This window comes from Erinaceus europaeus, chromosome 12 (genome assembly GCF_950295315.1).
Source record: "Erinaceus europaeus chromosome 12, mEriEur2.1, whole genome shotgun sequence".
Lineage (NCBI taxonomy): Eukaryota > Metazoa > Chordata > Mammalia > Eulipotyphla > Erinaceidae > Erinaceus > Erinaceus europaeus.
Window position 1 is genome coordinate 77,921,871 of NC_080173.1, and position 14,404 is coordinate 77,936,274.

At 38.9% G+C, this 14,404-nt stretch overlaps 1 protein-coding gene and 1 non-coding gene across 3 annotated transcripts in view; both read right to left on the bottom strand.

The window, feature by feature from the left end:
- Positions 1 to 2,023: 2,023 nt before the first annotated feature.
- Positions 2,024 to 2,148, bottom strand: LOC132542306 (small Cajal body-specific RNA 8). Its single transcript, XR_009553396.1, has one exon. It is a non-coding gene; the product is annotated as a small Cajal body-specific RNA 8 (non-coding RNA).
- A 329-nt stretch (positions 2,149 to 2,477) lies between these two features.
- BLMH (bleomycin hydrolase) overlaps positions 2,478 to 14,404 on the bottom strand; it is a 43,466-nt gene continuing 31,539 nt past the window's right edge. Inside the window, exons 11-13 of one of the 2 annotated variants that reach the window (XR_009553154.1) lie at positions 12,376 to 12,445; positions 4,103 to 4,305; positions 2,478 to 2,801 (exon numbers count right to left, since the gene is read on the bottom strand). Coding sequence is in view for 1 of the 2 variants with exons in the window: in XM_007520429.3 (XP_007520491.1) it covers positions 4,154 to 4,305; positions 12,376 to 12,445 (222 nt within the window). In the remaining variant the exon portion in view is untranslated. Of the gene's footprint in view, positions 2,802 to 3,342; positions 4,306 to 12,375; positions 12,446 to 14,404 lie in introns of those variants that run through there. The other variant, XM_007520429.3, reaches the window with a different exon arrangement.

Below are 14,404 nucleotides of genomic sequence, written 5' to 3' on the forward strand. Positions count from 1 at the left end.
GCAAGAGACTGGCATACTTTAACGATGACTCTTTAGACACTATCAGGCCACCCCATCAGCTGGGGCCCTGTTTGGGGAGATTCCCAGACAGACATGATGGGCCTAGACCTTGAATAAATCCCTATCTCCATTGTTACCAGTCATCTCTATTAGGAACACCACAATAGACCCTTTTGTAGGCCCCCATAGGACCTTGCCCTCAACTTAGATCAACAGTGGTAGAGAATGTTCCATTCTATGCTATACCTGAGGAAGATGGGTCAATATTAGGGCAGCTTGGAATGTTCCTACTCATGACCACAGAATGTGAGCTCAGATCTATAGGGATGCAGAGGTCACATTGGCTCCTAAGCTGAATATGGGCCCCAGATCACATCAAATCTATGGGGTTTACAGTCAACAATATTTATATAGCTTTCCTATTGTTTAACCCTCTGGGAGTATGGACCCAAGGTCTTGTGGGAAGGAGAAGGTGGAAGGTCCGGCTTCTGTAATTGTTTCCCCACTGAACATGGGCGTTAACAGGTCAATCCATACTCTCAGTTTGCCCCTTTCTTTCCCTAGTGGGGCAGGGTTCTGGGGGAATCAGAGCTCTAGGACACAATGGTGGGGTTGTCTGTCCGGGAAAGTCTGGTTGCCATCATGCTAGCATCTGGAACCTGGTGGCTGAAAAGAGAGTTAACATACAAAGCCAAACAAATTGCTGATTAATCATGAACCTCAAGACTGGAATAGTGCAGATGAAGAGTGTGTGTGTGGGGGGAATCCTCCATTTTGTAGATAGCTAGTAGGCATATTTTAGTCATATTCCAAAGGGCCTGTGGCTATACTAGTTTTTGTTGTTTTTTTTTCCCTGAGCCTGAAATCTGATATGCAGGTGATGTAATGGCTGGCAGAAGGACCAGAAAACTGGATCAGGGAAGAGAGTAGCTCCCAAATATGAGAAAGGGGTTTAAATATTGTTGACTGTTAACACCATTGATTTGATGTGATCTAGGACCTATATACAGCTTAGGAGCCTATGTGACCTCTGCATCTCTGTAGATCTGAGCTCACATTCTGTGGTCATTAGTGGGAATGTTCCAAGCTGCCCCAATATCAGGACTCATCTTCCTCAGGTGTAGCATAGAGTATGTTGTCCATCCTCCCTTCGGAGGATGGAATATTCTCTACTGTTCTTGATCCAAGTTGAGGGCAAGGTCCTATGGGGGCCCACAAAGGGGTCTATTTTGTTGTTCTTTCTTTCTTTTTAAGTTAGCTTTTGAGGTCGTCAGTAGGAGCGTAATAACTTAGAATATTTTTTCTGGAGACGTGAGCATGCATGCTCTAGTAACAGTTTTTATTTATAAGACTATTCCAGGACCAATGTGTCGTACAACTCCAGGAAGGATGTGAATAACATACTCTGGAATTAGTGTTTGGTCATTCAGAATGACTGTAATTTTGTCAGCTATTAGTACAGTGACATCAGATTTATTTTGGAATCAGCCTACTATGTCTTTTTTTATATTCTATGTTGTTGATGTTTCTTAAAATCAACTTACAGCTGGACTTTAAAATCCAGTTTGCTGACTTGTCTTTTCTTCTCAAACATTTAATCCACTTACATAGATTGTAATTATTGACACACTTAAATTTCTACTATCTTATTTCGGATATTCTCTTTATCTTGTGCTTCCTTTCTCTCCTTTATCTTGTTTTTTTGTGAACTGATTATAGTCCTTGGACACTAAATATCATTTAGTCTTTAGTACTTAATCTAGAATTTTTTTACATACATTAACATTCCAAAGTCTAAAATTAATCAACATATTTTATTCCTAAGTAAATTATGGATTTTGGAATATACTTATTCCAACCATTTCCTTCCTTTTAACAAATTTTAGTTTAAACTTGTTTGAACCTCAAAGTGTTTAACTAAGACTAAGTCATCTTTTTTCCTTTTTTCTTTAGATGATGCATATGTTTATCATTTTCTTTCTTGCGTTTCAAATCTTTTTAAGGTTTTTTTTTTTTTTTTTGAAACTGTCTACCCTGTATCTGTCCATTACAACTTCTCTCAATTCATCATCAAAGGGCAGTTTGTTCTAGGGAGGTGTAGTGAGTGACAGAGGAGTACTTTAGCCCAACTTGTGTAACAGCCGCTCAAAGATTTGCTTTTAATATGGTGCTGAAGACTGAACCTGGGTTTAACACATGAGCACTGAAAAAAAATTTTTTTTCACTTAAAGAGTGAGAGAAGTCACTCACCATGCACGCAGTCCTCTTTATTCCTAGAGGAGGAATTCTACCACTCAAGTGAACTCCGAGGTTGCCAGACTTTCTATACTGCATCAGCTTCGATCTGTGACATAGTTTTTGCCTGGAAATATTTATTTCACCCTTGTTAACAGAATTCTAGACTCATACTTAATTTCTTTTTTTTAAAAAAAATTTTATTATCTTTATTTATTGGACAGAAGACAGTCAGAAATTGAGAGGGCAGGGGAGATAGAGAGGGAGACAGAGAAGACACCTGCAGCCCTGCTTCACCACGTGCAAAGCTTTCCCCCTGCAGGTGGGGACCGGGAGCTCAAACCTGGGTCCTTGCACATTAACACATGCACTCAACCAGGTTCGCCACCACACCACCCCCATACTTAATTTCTCATAGTACTTTGAAGTACAGTTACATGGTCTTCAGGCATGTAGTTGCTGTTAAGAAGTCAGCTGTCAACCTCATTGTCTTAACTTTGGAGGTATTCTGTCTTTTCCTCCCGGCTGCTTTTATGATCTGTTCTAGGATTTCATCATGATGTATCCTGGAGGATTAGAACTTGATTACTAACATATTGTAAAAGTTTTGATTGAAGTTTGAGGCTTTATCTAATGCTATCTGGAAAAGCACCAGCAGATAGCCTTGCTAGGACTGCAACTATTCTTGGAGAGTCAGAAAGATAGGAGACTGATGAAAAGTACTGGGTAGAGGGCTGTAATATCTGAGAGGGAGGCCCACTTCCTTTCAGGTGACACACTTTCTAGTCAATTCTCATTTTGGGCCCGTCAGAATCTCATCGGTTACCCTTGTAAGTCCCACCCATACATACTATTATGTAAGGATCCTGGATGTGGGTGAAAAGACTAGTTGGTAGAGGCACAAGTCTGCTATTCAATATGGTGCTTGGAAGTCCTCTGCAGAAGCCAGTGAGGGTCAGCACCGTCTAAGGGAGGATCATGTAGCCTACAAAGAAGCTGAAACCAAGAACTGTTGTATTTTTTAACTCTGAAAACCTTATGTCCACCTGGTTGCTGTCCTTTGCAACTAAATAATACTAATAATGAAAATTCTTAGATCAAATAAACCAGTTTACTCTCATTTAGCAAAGTGTTTTATTCAAAAGCTTCTCAGCACCATCTATTTGTCAGAAAGAATGGGTATCACCTTTTCCTACCCACCCAACTCCCGTATTCCAGAGGCATTTGGTTAGAGCTGCCCCACTCTTCCCCACCCCCAATGATCACAATTCTATTCATGATAAGGTTTTCGTTGTTCTCTCATTCAACTTTCTCTAAGCCTCAATTTAACCCTGACTCAAGTACTGCTACACCCCACCCCTACGCACACACGTACACACACAGTCAGAACAGTAGAAAGGAATCATGGCAGATTTGATCAACCTCCTATTCCTGGGCTATCAGAGGCACATGAAATTACCTTGAAAGAAGTGAATTCAGTGACTGCCATCTAGGAAGGATACTGTCAGGCAGCATGCAGTTGTGAGAGCTCAAAGTTAGGCTAACCCTCCCCCCCTCTACTCTAGGAACAAGGAGCAGTAGGTCCATATTTTCTCCACACACCTCAGTTGCTCATCCTCTTCTGTTTTATTAAAACAGATATAAAACCAAGTCTCGTTGACAAAGTTAAGATAAACAACAACATCTGATTAAAATGCTAAGAGATCCTGAGCTGTTGGAGATGAGGAGAGTAGATAGTTTGACCTGGTCTTTCCCTTTCATATTCCTTTAAGAATCTTTTGTTTCAGCATAAAGCACACTTCCCCAAAGAGGTCTCAGGAGGAAAAATCCAAGATTTGGACTGTGTTCTGTGGGAACACACAGTCACCTGTGTAACTTTGGCATCAGTCCCTAGATCTGTTCTTTGTAGGAGGCAAGATCACTCAGCCAAAGCACCCATGGGGTCCCAGGCTGGCAGGACAATAGGCTCTTGCTCCAACACAGCCAGCACCTCTTCAGGGACATGCTTCCTGTCCACCACCACTTCATAGACATATTCAGAGAACCACTCATCTGTCATGCACAGGTAACCTGGAGAAAAAAAAAAAAAAAAAGCCTCTTGAGTTCAGAATTTAAGGGGCTGAAGAGCTACTGACACCATAAAGAAACCTTTACAAAACTGTTATGTGTACAAGTTTTTCAGCCAACATCTATCATCTCACTTAATATAAGTGTCATTAACAAGTCTGGAAAGCAGACAGGACAGACGTGGCTATGATTTTTAATTGGAAAATTGGCTCTGAGTAGCTGAGTGGTATGCCCAGGTCACACGGTTCAGAGCAGGGTCTTGGACGCAAGGCTGTTTTCAGGTCCTGTGCTATTCTGTGCCCAGGCTGCCACATTAAAAGAGTAAATGACTCTAGGAGGTAAGTGAAATGCTTCTTGTTCATGTCGCCACACTTTGGGAATTAGTCTCTAGGATCAGAGGACAATCACACTAGCCAATTCTTTATTTGGCTGCTATTCTTTTCTGCAGAGGTGAAAGAGAGGGAGAGAGATACACAGAGACACCATAGCATTGCTTTACTGTTCATGAATTTTCCCCTTTCCCCAAGGAAAATGGTTATGCACAGAAACTCATGGCTGAGGCCCCAAGGCCTCAGGTTTAATCCCCCATACCACCATAAGCCAGAGCTGTTATGATTATTTAAGAAAGATAAAAAGAGAAAGGAAAAGAAGTCAGTGGATTTTAATATTTTTAGCTGTTTTAAGTCATTTTTTGCTTACTTATTTTACAGTTATCTCTGGGGCTGATGGTTATCCTCCTATGTGGTTCGGGATTCAAACCTAGGTCCTTAAGCACATGGATGTGTGCACTCTACCAGTTGATGCCCATCAGCTCCATTATTGCCCTAGTCAATTTTTCAGTAACAGTGGTCATTCTTCATCTCTATGATGAATCCCTACAAATAACCAGCTAAGCTGTTAAAGGCATCTGAATGAGGTCATGCCATTCCTCTCAGCTAGCCACTTATGTGTAGGTGATACTTTGAGTCAAATGATAACACAGCTCTTACTTTCCTATGAATGATCTGTAATGAGGACTGGGCAGAACAGGAAGATTGAGACAGATTTTGACCCTCCGCTACACTGGAGGACGCTTCAGTGCATGGTGTTTCTCCTTCCCTCCTCCCACCCCTTTTTTAAAGGCAGCTCAGAGCACCGAAGCCCCACAGATAACTATAAAATAAGTAAGCAAAAAATACAACAGAGAGCTAAACATATTAAAATCAACTGACTTCCTTCTTTCTTCTTTTTATTAATAATCAAAGCACTGTTCAGCTCTGGCTTATGGTGGTATGGGGGGTTGAACCTGGGGTCTTGGTGCCTTCAGGATGAGTTTCTTTGCATAACCATTATACAATCCCCCCAGCCCATCAACCAAATTCTTGTACCTGCTTCTGTGTTCAATATATTAAGAAAAGTTCTGGCTGAGGTTGGTTAAGAAAATCTGTACTCATATTAATTAAGTGTTGGAGAAGGGAAACCCGTGTAGATGCCCTAAAAAGGTCTCAGTGACCTGCAAGGGATTAGATCACACTTTGAGAACTGCTGCTCTAAAACTAAGACAGATTTAAACCATTAGTAGGGAACATGGAGGCAAGTCTAATTTGATAAGCTAAATGGTACAAGAGAAAGTACTATTTAATTTGAAAATACAACTACTTTGCTGAGATTATTTATAACCAGTTTGTTTCACCCCTGACAGAAAACAAGGACTGCTAATCATGATGTGTCATGGTGTGTTCATCTTCACAGGAAAAGGGCTTAAGGGCTCGGAATCAGGTAAGGGTATCTTTGTTTCCTAATCCAGTGCTCCTTTTCTCAACAGGAGATATAGCGATTAACACTGTATTCTCTGCTTTTTTTTTTTTTGGTGCTTTGTCCTGATTCTAAATCCCCAAACCCCTGTCTTTTCCCATGTCAGTCGGTGTGGTCCATACTATCACCTACACTATTGCTGCTAGGTTCTAGCAACCAAAACACAATCAGATGGACAGCCAACTAGTACCACTTCTTGCTATTTCCTAAGTAACTAAGCACCAGCCTTCCCCAAAAGAGAAGTTTTTAGTAGGCAGGAGAACAGACTACTACACACTATATTGACATTAAGTCACCTTTCCCCTTACCTTAATGCAGGCTGAATAAATCCTTAGAGTCAGTCGCTCTCGACAGAGAGGCAGGTGAAGGATAGAGGTAGATTTCATGTAATAAAGTTCTGTGCTCTTATGACAATACTATCACGACACAATCAAATGAGTCTTCAAAGAATGGCCACAGAAAATGGACAATAAGCACATTTACACTATCTTGTACCAAGAGCAGATCAGATTATGTCCTCACAAATTAAAACTCCTATCAATTGCAATCCACCCTCTCAGTGTCCCTGCCAAGAAGACCTGCCTTGATTAGTCTCTCTTTTCAGGATATGAATTCTTTGGGGGCCCACAAAAAGCTCCCAGTCTAGGTGGCTGCAAAGTAATTGCACCCTGAGTAGATAATGAACTTGTGGCTGCTGTGACTGTTGATACTGTGTCTCTTGGAGTTTGACTGGGAAGATTAGAATCAGTATGTCTGAAACCCAAGTGAGTGCTGAATAAAGGAACAACAAAAGTACCCTGGAGTTAAAGTAGTCATTTTGGGATATTTTAAATTTTAGCTTCATAAAAAAATTTTTAAAAAATCTCAGCTTCATAAACACCTCTGGCCATTGGGATAAGTGTTCCCCAAGAAAGGAGGAAAAGAAAACCAAACAAAATGGCAGGGGAGATAGCATAATGGTTATATAGAAGTCTTTCATGTCTAGGTTCCAAGGTCCCAGGTTCAATCTCCCTAGCACCACTATAGGACAGATGAGCAATGCTCTGGTGGGGGCGGGGGGGCGCACAGAAAAATCTGCTCCAGGTTACAGTTAGGTAAACAAAATTAAATTTTAAGCTTTAGTGGGCTGGAAGGTGGTGCAGTGATAAAGCTTTGGACTCTCAAGCAAGAGGTCCCGAGTTCGATCCCCGGCAGCACATGTGCCAGAGTGATATCTGGTTCTTTCTCTCTCCTCCTAGCTTTTTCATAAATAAATAAATAAATAAAATCTTTAAAAAAATTAAGCTTTTAAGCTTTAATGTTTTGCTTACAAAGAAATTAAATAGGATGGGCTAGGAGAGACAGCACAATGGTTATGCAAAAGACTGTCATGACTGAGTCTCTGAAAGCCCAGGTTCAGTCCCCAGCACCACTATAAACCAGAGCTAAGCAGTGCTCTAATATCTCTCTCACTGTATCTTTCTCTCTCACTCTTTGATAAAAATAAAACATAAATAAAAAGAAACTAAATAGGGCTGGGGAAATAGCATAATAATTATGCAAGAGACTTGCATGCCTGAGGCTGTGAGGTCCCTGTTTCAGTCCACAGTACCATGAGCTGAGCTGTGGTCTAGTGTCTCTTCTCTCATTAAACAAACAAACAAACAAAAACTTAATAAACATTTCCTTAAAGAAACCCATCAATGCTTCTGTACTCGTTAAAATAAAGGGTAGTCAATGGTCAGTTTCTGTGGATATAGTTCTAAACTAAGGTCAAATTTATACAAGAAACGGAATAGTTTCACATGTGTTAGTTTAAGGGGGGCGAAAAAGTTACCTGAAAACCTACCACATTTCTAATTTTAACCTCTTACACTAAGGAGACAAATTTTTATTATATCTTGTTGCCTTTGTCTATCAAGTATTTTACCTCTATCTGTAATTCACTGACCATATAGATAAGATAGATAGATAGATAAAAATTAAGCTATATGTTCTGCTCCAATGGATCTGTCGAGGAGCAAAGACTTACAGGGAAGCAAGACTAATAAAGCCTCATTAAGTCATTGCAAATACAAATCTTTCACCTAATGGTGATAACTCAAAGTTGAAGAAGGACTTCCAGAAAGGAAGCAAAAACCTCACTGACACTTGTCTTATTTCAAACTTCCTAATAAATAGTAAGAAATCACTTCATAAGACATTAATCACTCATTAAAAATGAAGTTATAAAGGCTATGAAGCAACATGAAAAAATGTTTGTGATAGAAGTATATTAAATAGTATATAATTACAAATGTTGGATTATTATGTATTCTATTTTACTTTAATTTTTTAACTATTTAAAGACTATATCTACTTGGCTTTTATGGGGTTACAGCTTTGCACATGCATGTCTGTTAAGGATAACACCAAAACTAGAAGAAAAAGATTAATAAATTTGAGCTAAAACAAATTTAAAATAATAGGATGTGAGACAGAGCTCACCAGGGGAACCTGTGCTTTGCCATCCACATAGATGTCATCTATAAATATGGTGAAAAAAGCATAGCACTGTACTTCATGAAACAGGGAAGAAAAGTCATGCTGATTATACAACACACTAACTATACAACTATCTTCAGTCCAGCTGGCGAAGAGTATCAGAATTCACCAACATGAAATAATCTAACTGGCCCAGTAAGACAAAAATTAACTTCTTTCATGTCTCTCAAGTTCAGAAGGAATCTTGTCCATTTTGCAAAGCAGTCAGGATTTTAATTAAGTCTTTGGAGGCAGGGGTAGATAGCATAATGGTTATACAAAGAGACTCTGCCTGAGGCTCCAGAGTCCCAGGTTCAGTCCCCCACCACCACTACCACCACAAGCCAGAACTGAAGAGTGCTCTAGTTAAAAAAAAAAAAAAAAGGTCTTGGGAGTGAGATAGCTCATCGGGTTAAGGGCAGGTGGCGCAAAGCGCAAGGACCGTAAGGATCCCGGATCAAGCCCCTGGCTCCCCACCTGTAGGGGAGTCTTTTCACAGGTGGTGAAGCAGGTCTGCAGGTGTCTATCTTTCTCTCCCCCTCTCCATTTCTCTCTCTCTGTCCTATCCAACGACGACATCAATAACAACAGTAATAACTACAACAATAAAACAATAAGGGCAACAAAAGGGAATAGATAAATATTTTTTAAAAAATTAAAAAAAAAAAGTCTTTGGGCAAGTCAGACCATGAACATGTCTAGAGGGGAAGAGTGAAGTTAACTCTGGGCAGATGGGAAGAGCAGCTTGTCCCAAGTATCTCTGTTCCATTTACCCCTAGTTTGTGTTACCAGCATTGCTTTTCAAAATCCACCAGACCTGGAGGCTAGGTGGTGGCATACCTGGTTGAGTGCACACCTTACAGTGAGCATGGGCCCAGGTTTGAGCCCCTGGTCCCCACCTGCAGGGCTAAAGCTTTGCAAGTGGTGAAGCAGTGCTACAGGTGTTTCTCTGTCTCCGTCCTTCTCTACCTCCCCTTCACCTCTCAATTTCTGGATGTTTCTATCCAATAAATAAAGATGAAAAAAAAAAGCACTATCAAACTTAACAGGCAGAAGTCCCAAAGACAATAGTAACAAACTATGTTATCTACAGAAATAAAATCCCAGCAATGCTGTTTAAGTCTGTTTTGTCTAAGAAAACAGAGGTTCTGCCTCAGATGTGCCAGTCACTGACAGACAGTGGAGGGAGGGCCCTGCAGGGGTAAAGGGTAAACACACATCACCAGCATAATAACAAACTGTACACTCTCAAAGGTTAAGTCACATATGCCAATTAAAGTAGATCATATATATATATATTTTTCCCTTCCTGTCAAGTCAGCAAGAACATTACCAAGAAATACATAATAATTTATTTTGGCTTTTAATGAACTATTCCCTAGCCCCACTCAGTTCAATTTTTTATCTTTTGGCTCTCCACTGAAATGCTTTGCTCTGTACAATCTCGGGCATTTCAGTTATTCAAGAACAAAAAGGCAGTTTAATCTCAACTCCACAGCTGCAGAATTCACTAGGAGGGATAACAGCAGATGATAGGAGCTGAAGGACTAGTTCTTTCTACAGAATAATGGAATGAATAAGTTAGGAGAAGTAAATTTGTTATTGATAGGAGTTAAGAGGTATACTCAAGTGGCGAAAAAGCAAAAGCAAAATGGTCCAGAACTCTTTAAGACTAAGTATTTAGGTTCAAAGTAATAAAGATAGTAATTCATACTACACAGAGCAGAACATTTATCTGACTCTATAAATATTTATCCTCTCTTAAATACTCATCACTACTATCTATAAACTCAGTGACTGTTATAGATAGGATGACATCACAAAAGCAAGTCAGGCTTATGCAAACAAACCGTAACTTTAATTTGAGTCCTTGTTTTATACACAAACCTTTATAATAACAAACCCAGTTATAGGAACTAAATTAGATCAAAATGAAACAGAAGCTACTGAGGTTAATCTGAAGCATTAGCTTGTTTCAAAATGTTATAAATATTGAATCCTTCCAATTCAAAACAGACTAATCCCTTGCATCCATTTCTTCCTTGAAATAAAAAAGATTTATGAGAGATAGAGATACTAGCCTTGTTAAGACTTTTTCCGGGGCCAGGAGATGGTGCATCTAGTTAAGCGCACACATTACAATGCTCAAGGACCCAGTTTTAAGCCCCTGCTATCCACCTGCAAGGGAAAGCTTCACAAGTGGTGGAATAGGGCTGCCAAGTATCTCTCTTTCTTTTCCTATCTCCCCATCCCTCTCAATTTCTCTCTGTCTCTATCCAATAATAAATAAATAAATATTAAAAAAATTTTTTTAAAGACTTCCCTTTATCTCCTTGATCCCAATGTGTATTTGTCTCAAAATGATTTACCTTATAGGGAATCACCGATTAAAAAAATAAATCGCACTTTGATCATTTACTTAATAAACAACCCATAACTACAGAACAACAAACCACAGAAAGGGACATACAACAATCTGGTGAACAGGAACACACTAAAAATGTTTGTATTTACTTACATATAAATATAGAGCAGCAATATTCAGCCAAAACCACAACTATATCATAGGAAGGTAAGACTTGGAATGACAGAGTAAAATGCTCTGTTTTTAGCTATCACATACAGGCCTGTGTTATTTATTCAGTAAGAAGCAGACTCAAGTTTACTCAAGTTCAAAACTTGGGTAATACTCGCTTTCAAATAAAAAAAATAATAAAATAACCGAAGTCCCATTTGCTTGCTTCCAAACCTCCAGGTCCTTCTCCTAGGCCTCTAATGAACATAGTTGGGAAATCGTTGTTATTAATATTATTTACCACAGCATTGCTCAGCTTTGGTTTATGGAGGTGCAGGGGATTAAACCTGGGACCCTGGAGCCTCAGGCACAAGAGTCCCTTTGCATAATCATAATGCTAGCTCTTCTACCCAGGAAGTCATTACTTCAGTCACGGAAGAGGCAAGACTGAGCTGCTGACATCTCTATTTCCATTCCTCTCTTCTAAAAATGCTGGATTCCTGCTTGGATGAGAGGTATGCTGAAGTCTGATTTACAAGTATCTGGATAACTACTGACTTCCATACCTACTTTCTCTCAGTCTAACTAGTCTAGTAAACTGTGGGTAGTGTTTTTCCTACTCAGAACCCACTGGTTAAAAGTTAGGAATACAGATTCTGGAAAGAAGTACTATAAAAAAAATCATAGTATGTGCCACATATACATAGTACTCTACAGTAGTTGCCATTTTATGGACAAGAATCTTAAAACCAAAGCATAGCCACTCCTTCAAATGCTATTACAAAGATGGGGAGATAGTATAGTGGTTACGTAAAACAACTTTCATGCCTGGAGAGCTGAAGTCCCAGGTTCAATCCCCAGCACCACCAAAAGCTAGAACTGTACAGGGTTCTAGTAAAAGCTAACAAGAAAGAAAAACAAACAAAACCAAAATCCTGAAAGGGGAAAAAAAAGGCTATTATGAAAGAAGTATTTAAAAATATAGTCTCAAAATTTCACAAAGGTACATCATAAAGTATTAATGATTTAATTGTTAATGATCTCTGGGTAACTGACTAGAGATTTTTTTTTGCTCTTGTTGATATTTTTCTTTCTTTAAAACTCGTATATTATTGTGTTTTTTTCTTAAAGCATACTGATTATAACTTACTCATGATGGATAGTGTTCCACACTAGGGCAGCATACCACCTTTTTCTCTTAGGAAGCAGAGAGGAGAGCAGACCCCAGTAATTCTGAACTCCTATTACCAAATTAAGCTTACCTTTGTGGCCATGGTCTTCACCCCATGAGTTCTCTACTCTCCACTTCTCAAATGCACCTTCCTGATCATCCTGAAAAAGCAAAAGGAAAAAGAAAATGGTTGAAACTAGATCTTCCCTGCTGAAGTATCATGTAACTTTAGCTTTTCTTCAGCCACTGAAGAAAAGTGTACTATCAAGTCATGATATAAGCTGAGCCCTATATATTCTACTATAACAACTAAGGAAAAAGTTGGTAATAGAGTTTAAGTATCTTAGGGATAAAAATGTGGTAAGTCTAACAAAGTAATAAATACTGTTTTTTCCCCTTTATATGCTATTAGAATAAGAAAAATTAAATTTTAAATTACTAAAAAAAAAAAAGGAGTTGGGCGGTAGCGCAGTGGGTTAAGCGCAGGTGGCGCAAAGCATAAGGACGGGTGTAAGGATCCCAGTTCCAGCCCCCGGTTCCCCACCTGCAGGGAAGTCACTTCACAGGCGGTGAAGCAGATCTGCAGATGTCTATTTTTCTCAACCCCCCCCCCATCTTCCCCTCCTCTCTCCATTTCTCTCTGTCCTATCCAACAACAACGACATCAATAACAACAACAATAAAACAATAAGGGCAACAAAAGGGAATAAATACATATCTTTTTAAAAAAGTAGTTAAAGCCAGCTGACGTGAAGGATTCTTGATTTCAATTAATCAATATTCTTTGCAAAGGCATCTCAGTGTATTTATTTTAGAAATGATTGTAACACTTGATCATAGTTTTAAGAAGAAAATAAACACATTCTCATCATATTCCCTAATTTTCTACTTAGGGAAACCAAGTAATGACACTCCAAATGTGTCCTTTTACTGAATCAGTTATACAAATATTGAATTTAATACAACAGAGATTGAATGGCAAAGCAAAAGAAGAAAAAAAGACTATTTTCATAAAATAAAACCAAGGTCAGTTCTACTTTTCTCCCTCCTTCATCTTCTTAAAGAGACACTTAGGGCAGGTTTAGATAGCATAATGGTTATGGAAAGAGATTCTCATGCCTGAAGTTCCAAAATCCCAGGTTCTATCTCATGCACCACCATAAGCCAGAGGTGAGTAGTGTGCTCTGGTGAGAAAAAAATTTAAAAAAGAAAAAAGAGAGAGAGAATGGTACTCATCATTATAACCTTCACTTACAATGATACAAAGAAGGGCAAAAAGAAGTCTAAACTTTGGGGCTAAGGGAACCTCTTATGTTCATGTTTACGTAGGGTATGTATTAATGTCAAAACAACTTAAATCTTTGTTTTATGAGAAGAGAGCTGATGGGGAAGTTGGGCGGTAGCACAGCAGGTTAAGCACAGGTGGCGCAAAGCACAAGGACCCGAGTAAAGAGAAGAGAGCTGACTTTTATACTAAAAAAAAAAAAACCCTTTTTTTAAAAGTAGTTTTATGTTCTGTCTTTAATCCCTGAGTACAGGGATAAAAATCTTCATTCTATAAAGTCTAGAAATGGGAGAGAGATTAATTCATGAAATATAAATTTTTAAAAAATTTTTTCCATTTGTTGGGCTTGAAGAGATAGTATAATGGTTGTAAAAAAACTTTTCATGCCTGAAGCACCAAAGAGTCAAGTTCAATCCTCAGCCCCACCACAAGCCAGAGCTGAGTAGTGCTTTGACTAAGGGGGGAAAGAAAAAAAAAAAAAAGAAAGAAATAAAATTTAAGTTACTCTCAATAATGCATCCTAGAAATAATATTACTATTCAGAGTATTTCACAGGAAATTCAAAATATTTTATATCAAATTTTCTGGAGCTCTGCATAAGTCCAGTAATGGGCATAGAACCCACAATACTGTCATTGACATTTTATTGGAGAATAAACTGAAAAAAAAAGAGCCACTTAAGTCATCAAGATCTGAACACTTTTGGAGCATATTTTGTTTCTGGTGCTGGGGATCAAAACCTGGGTCAAGTGTTATAGGACAGATACATTTCAATTCCTCATTAAATAGAAGTTTTCTTCTTACTGGCATCTTTTTTTTTGTGCCACTGGCTGGC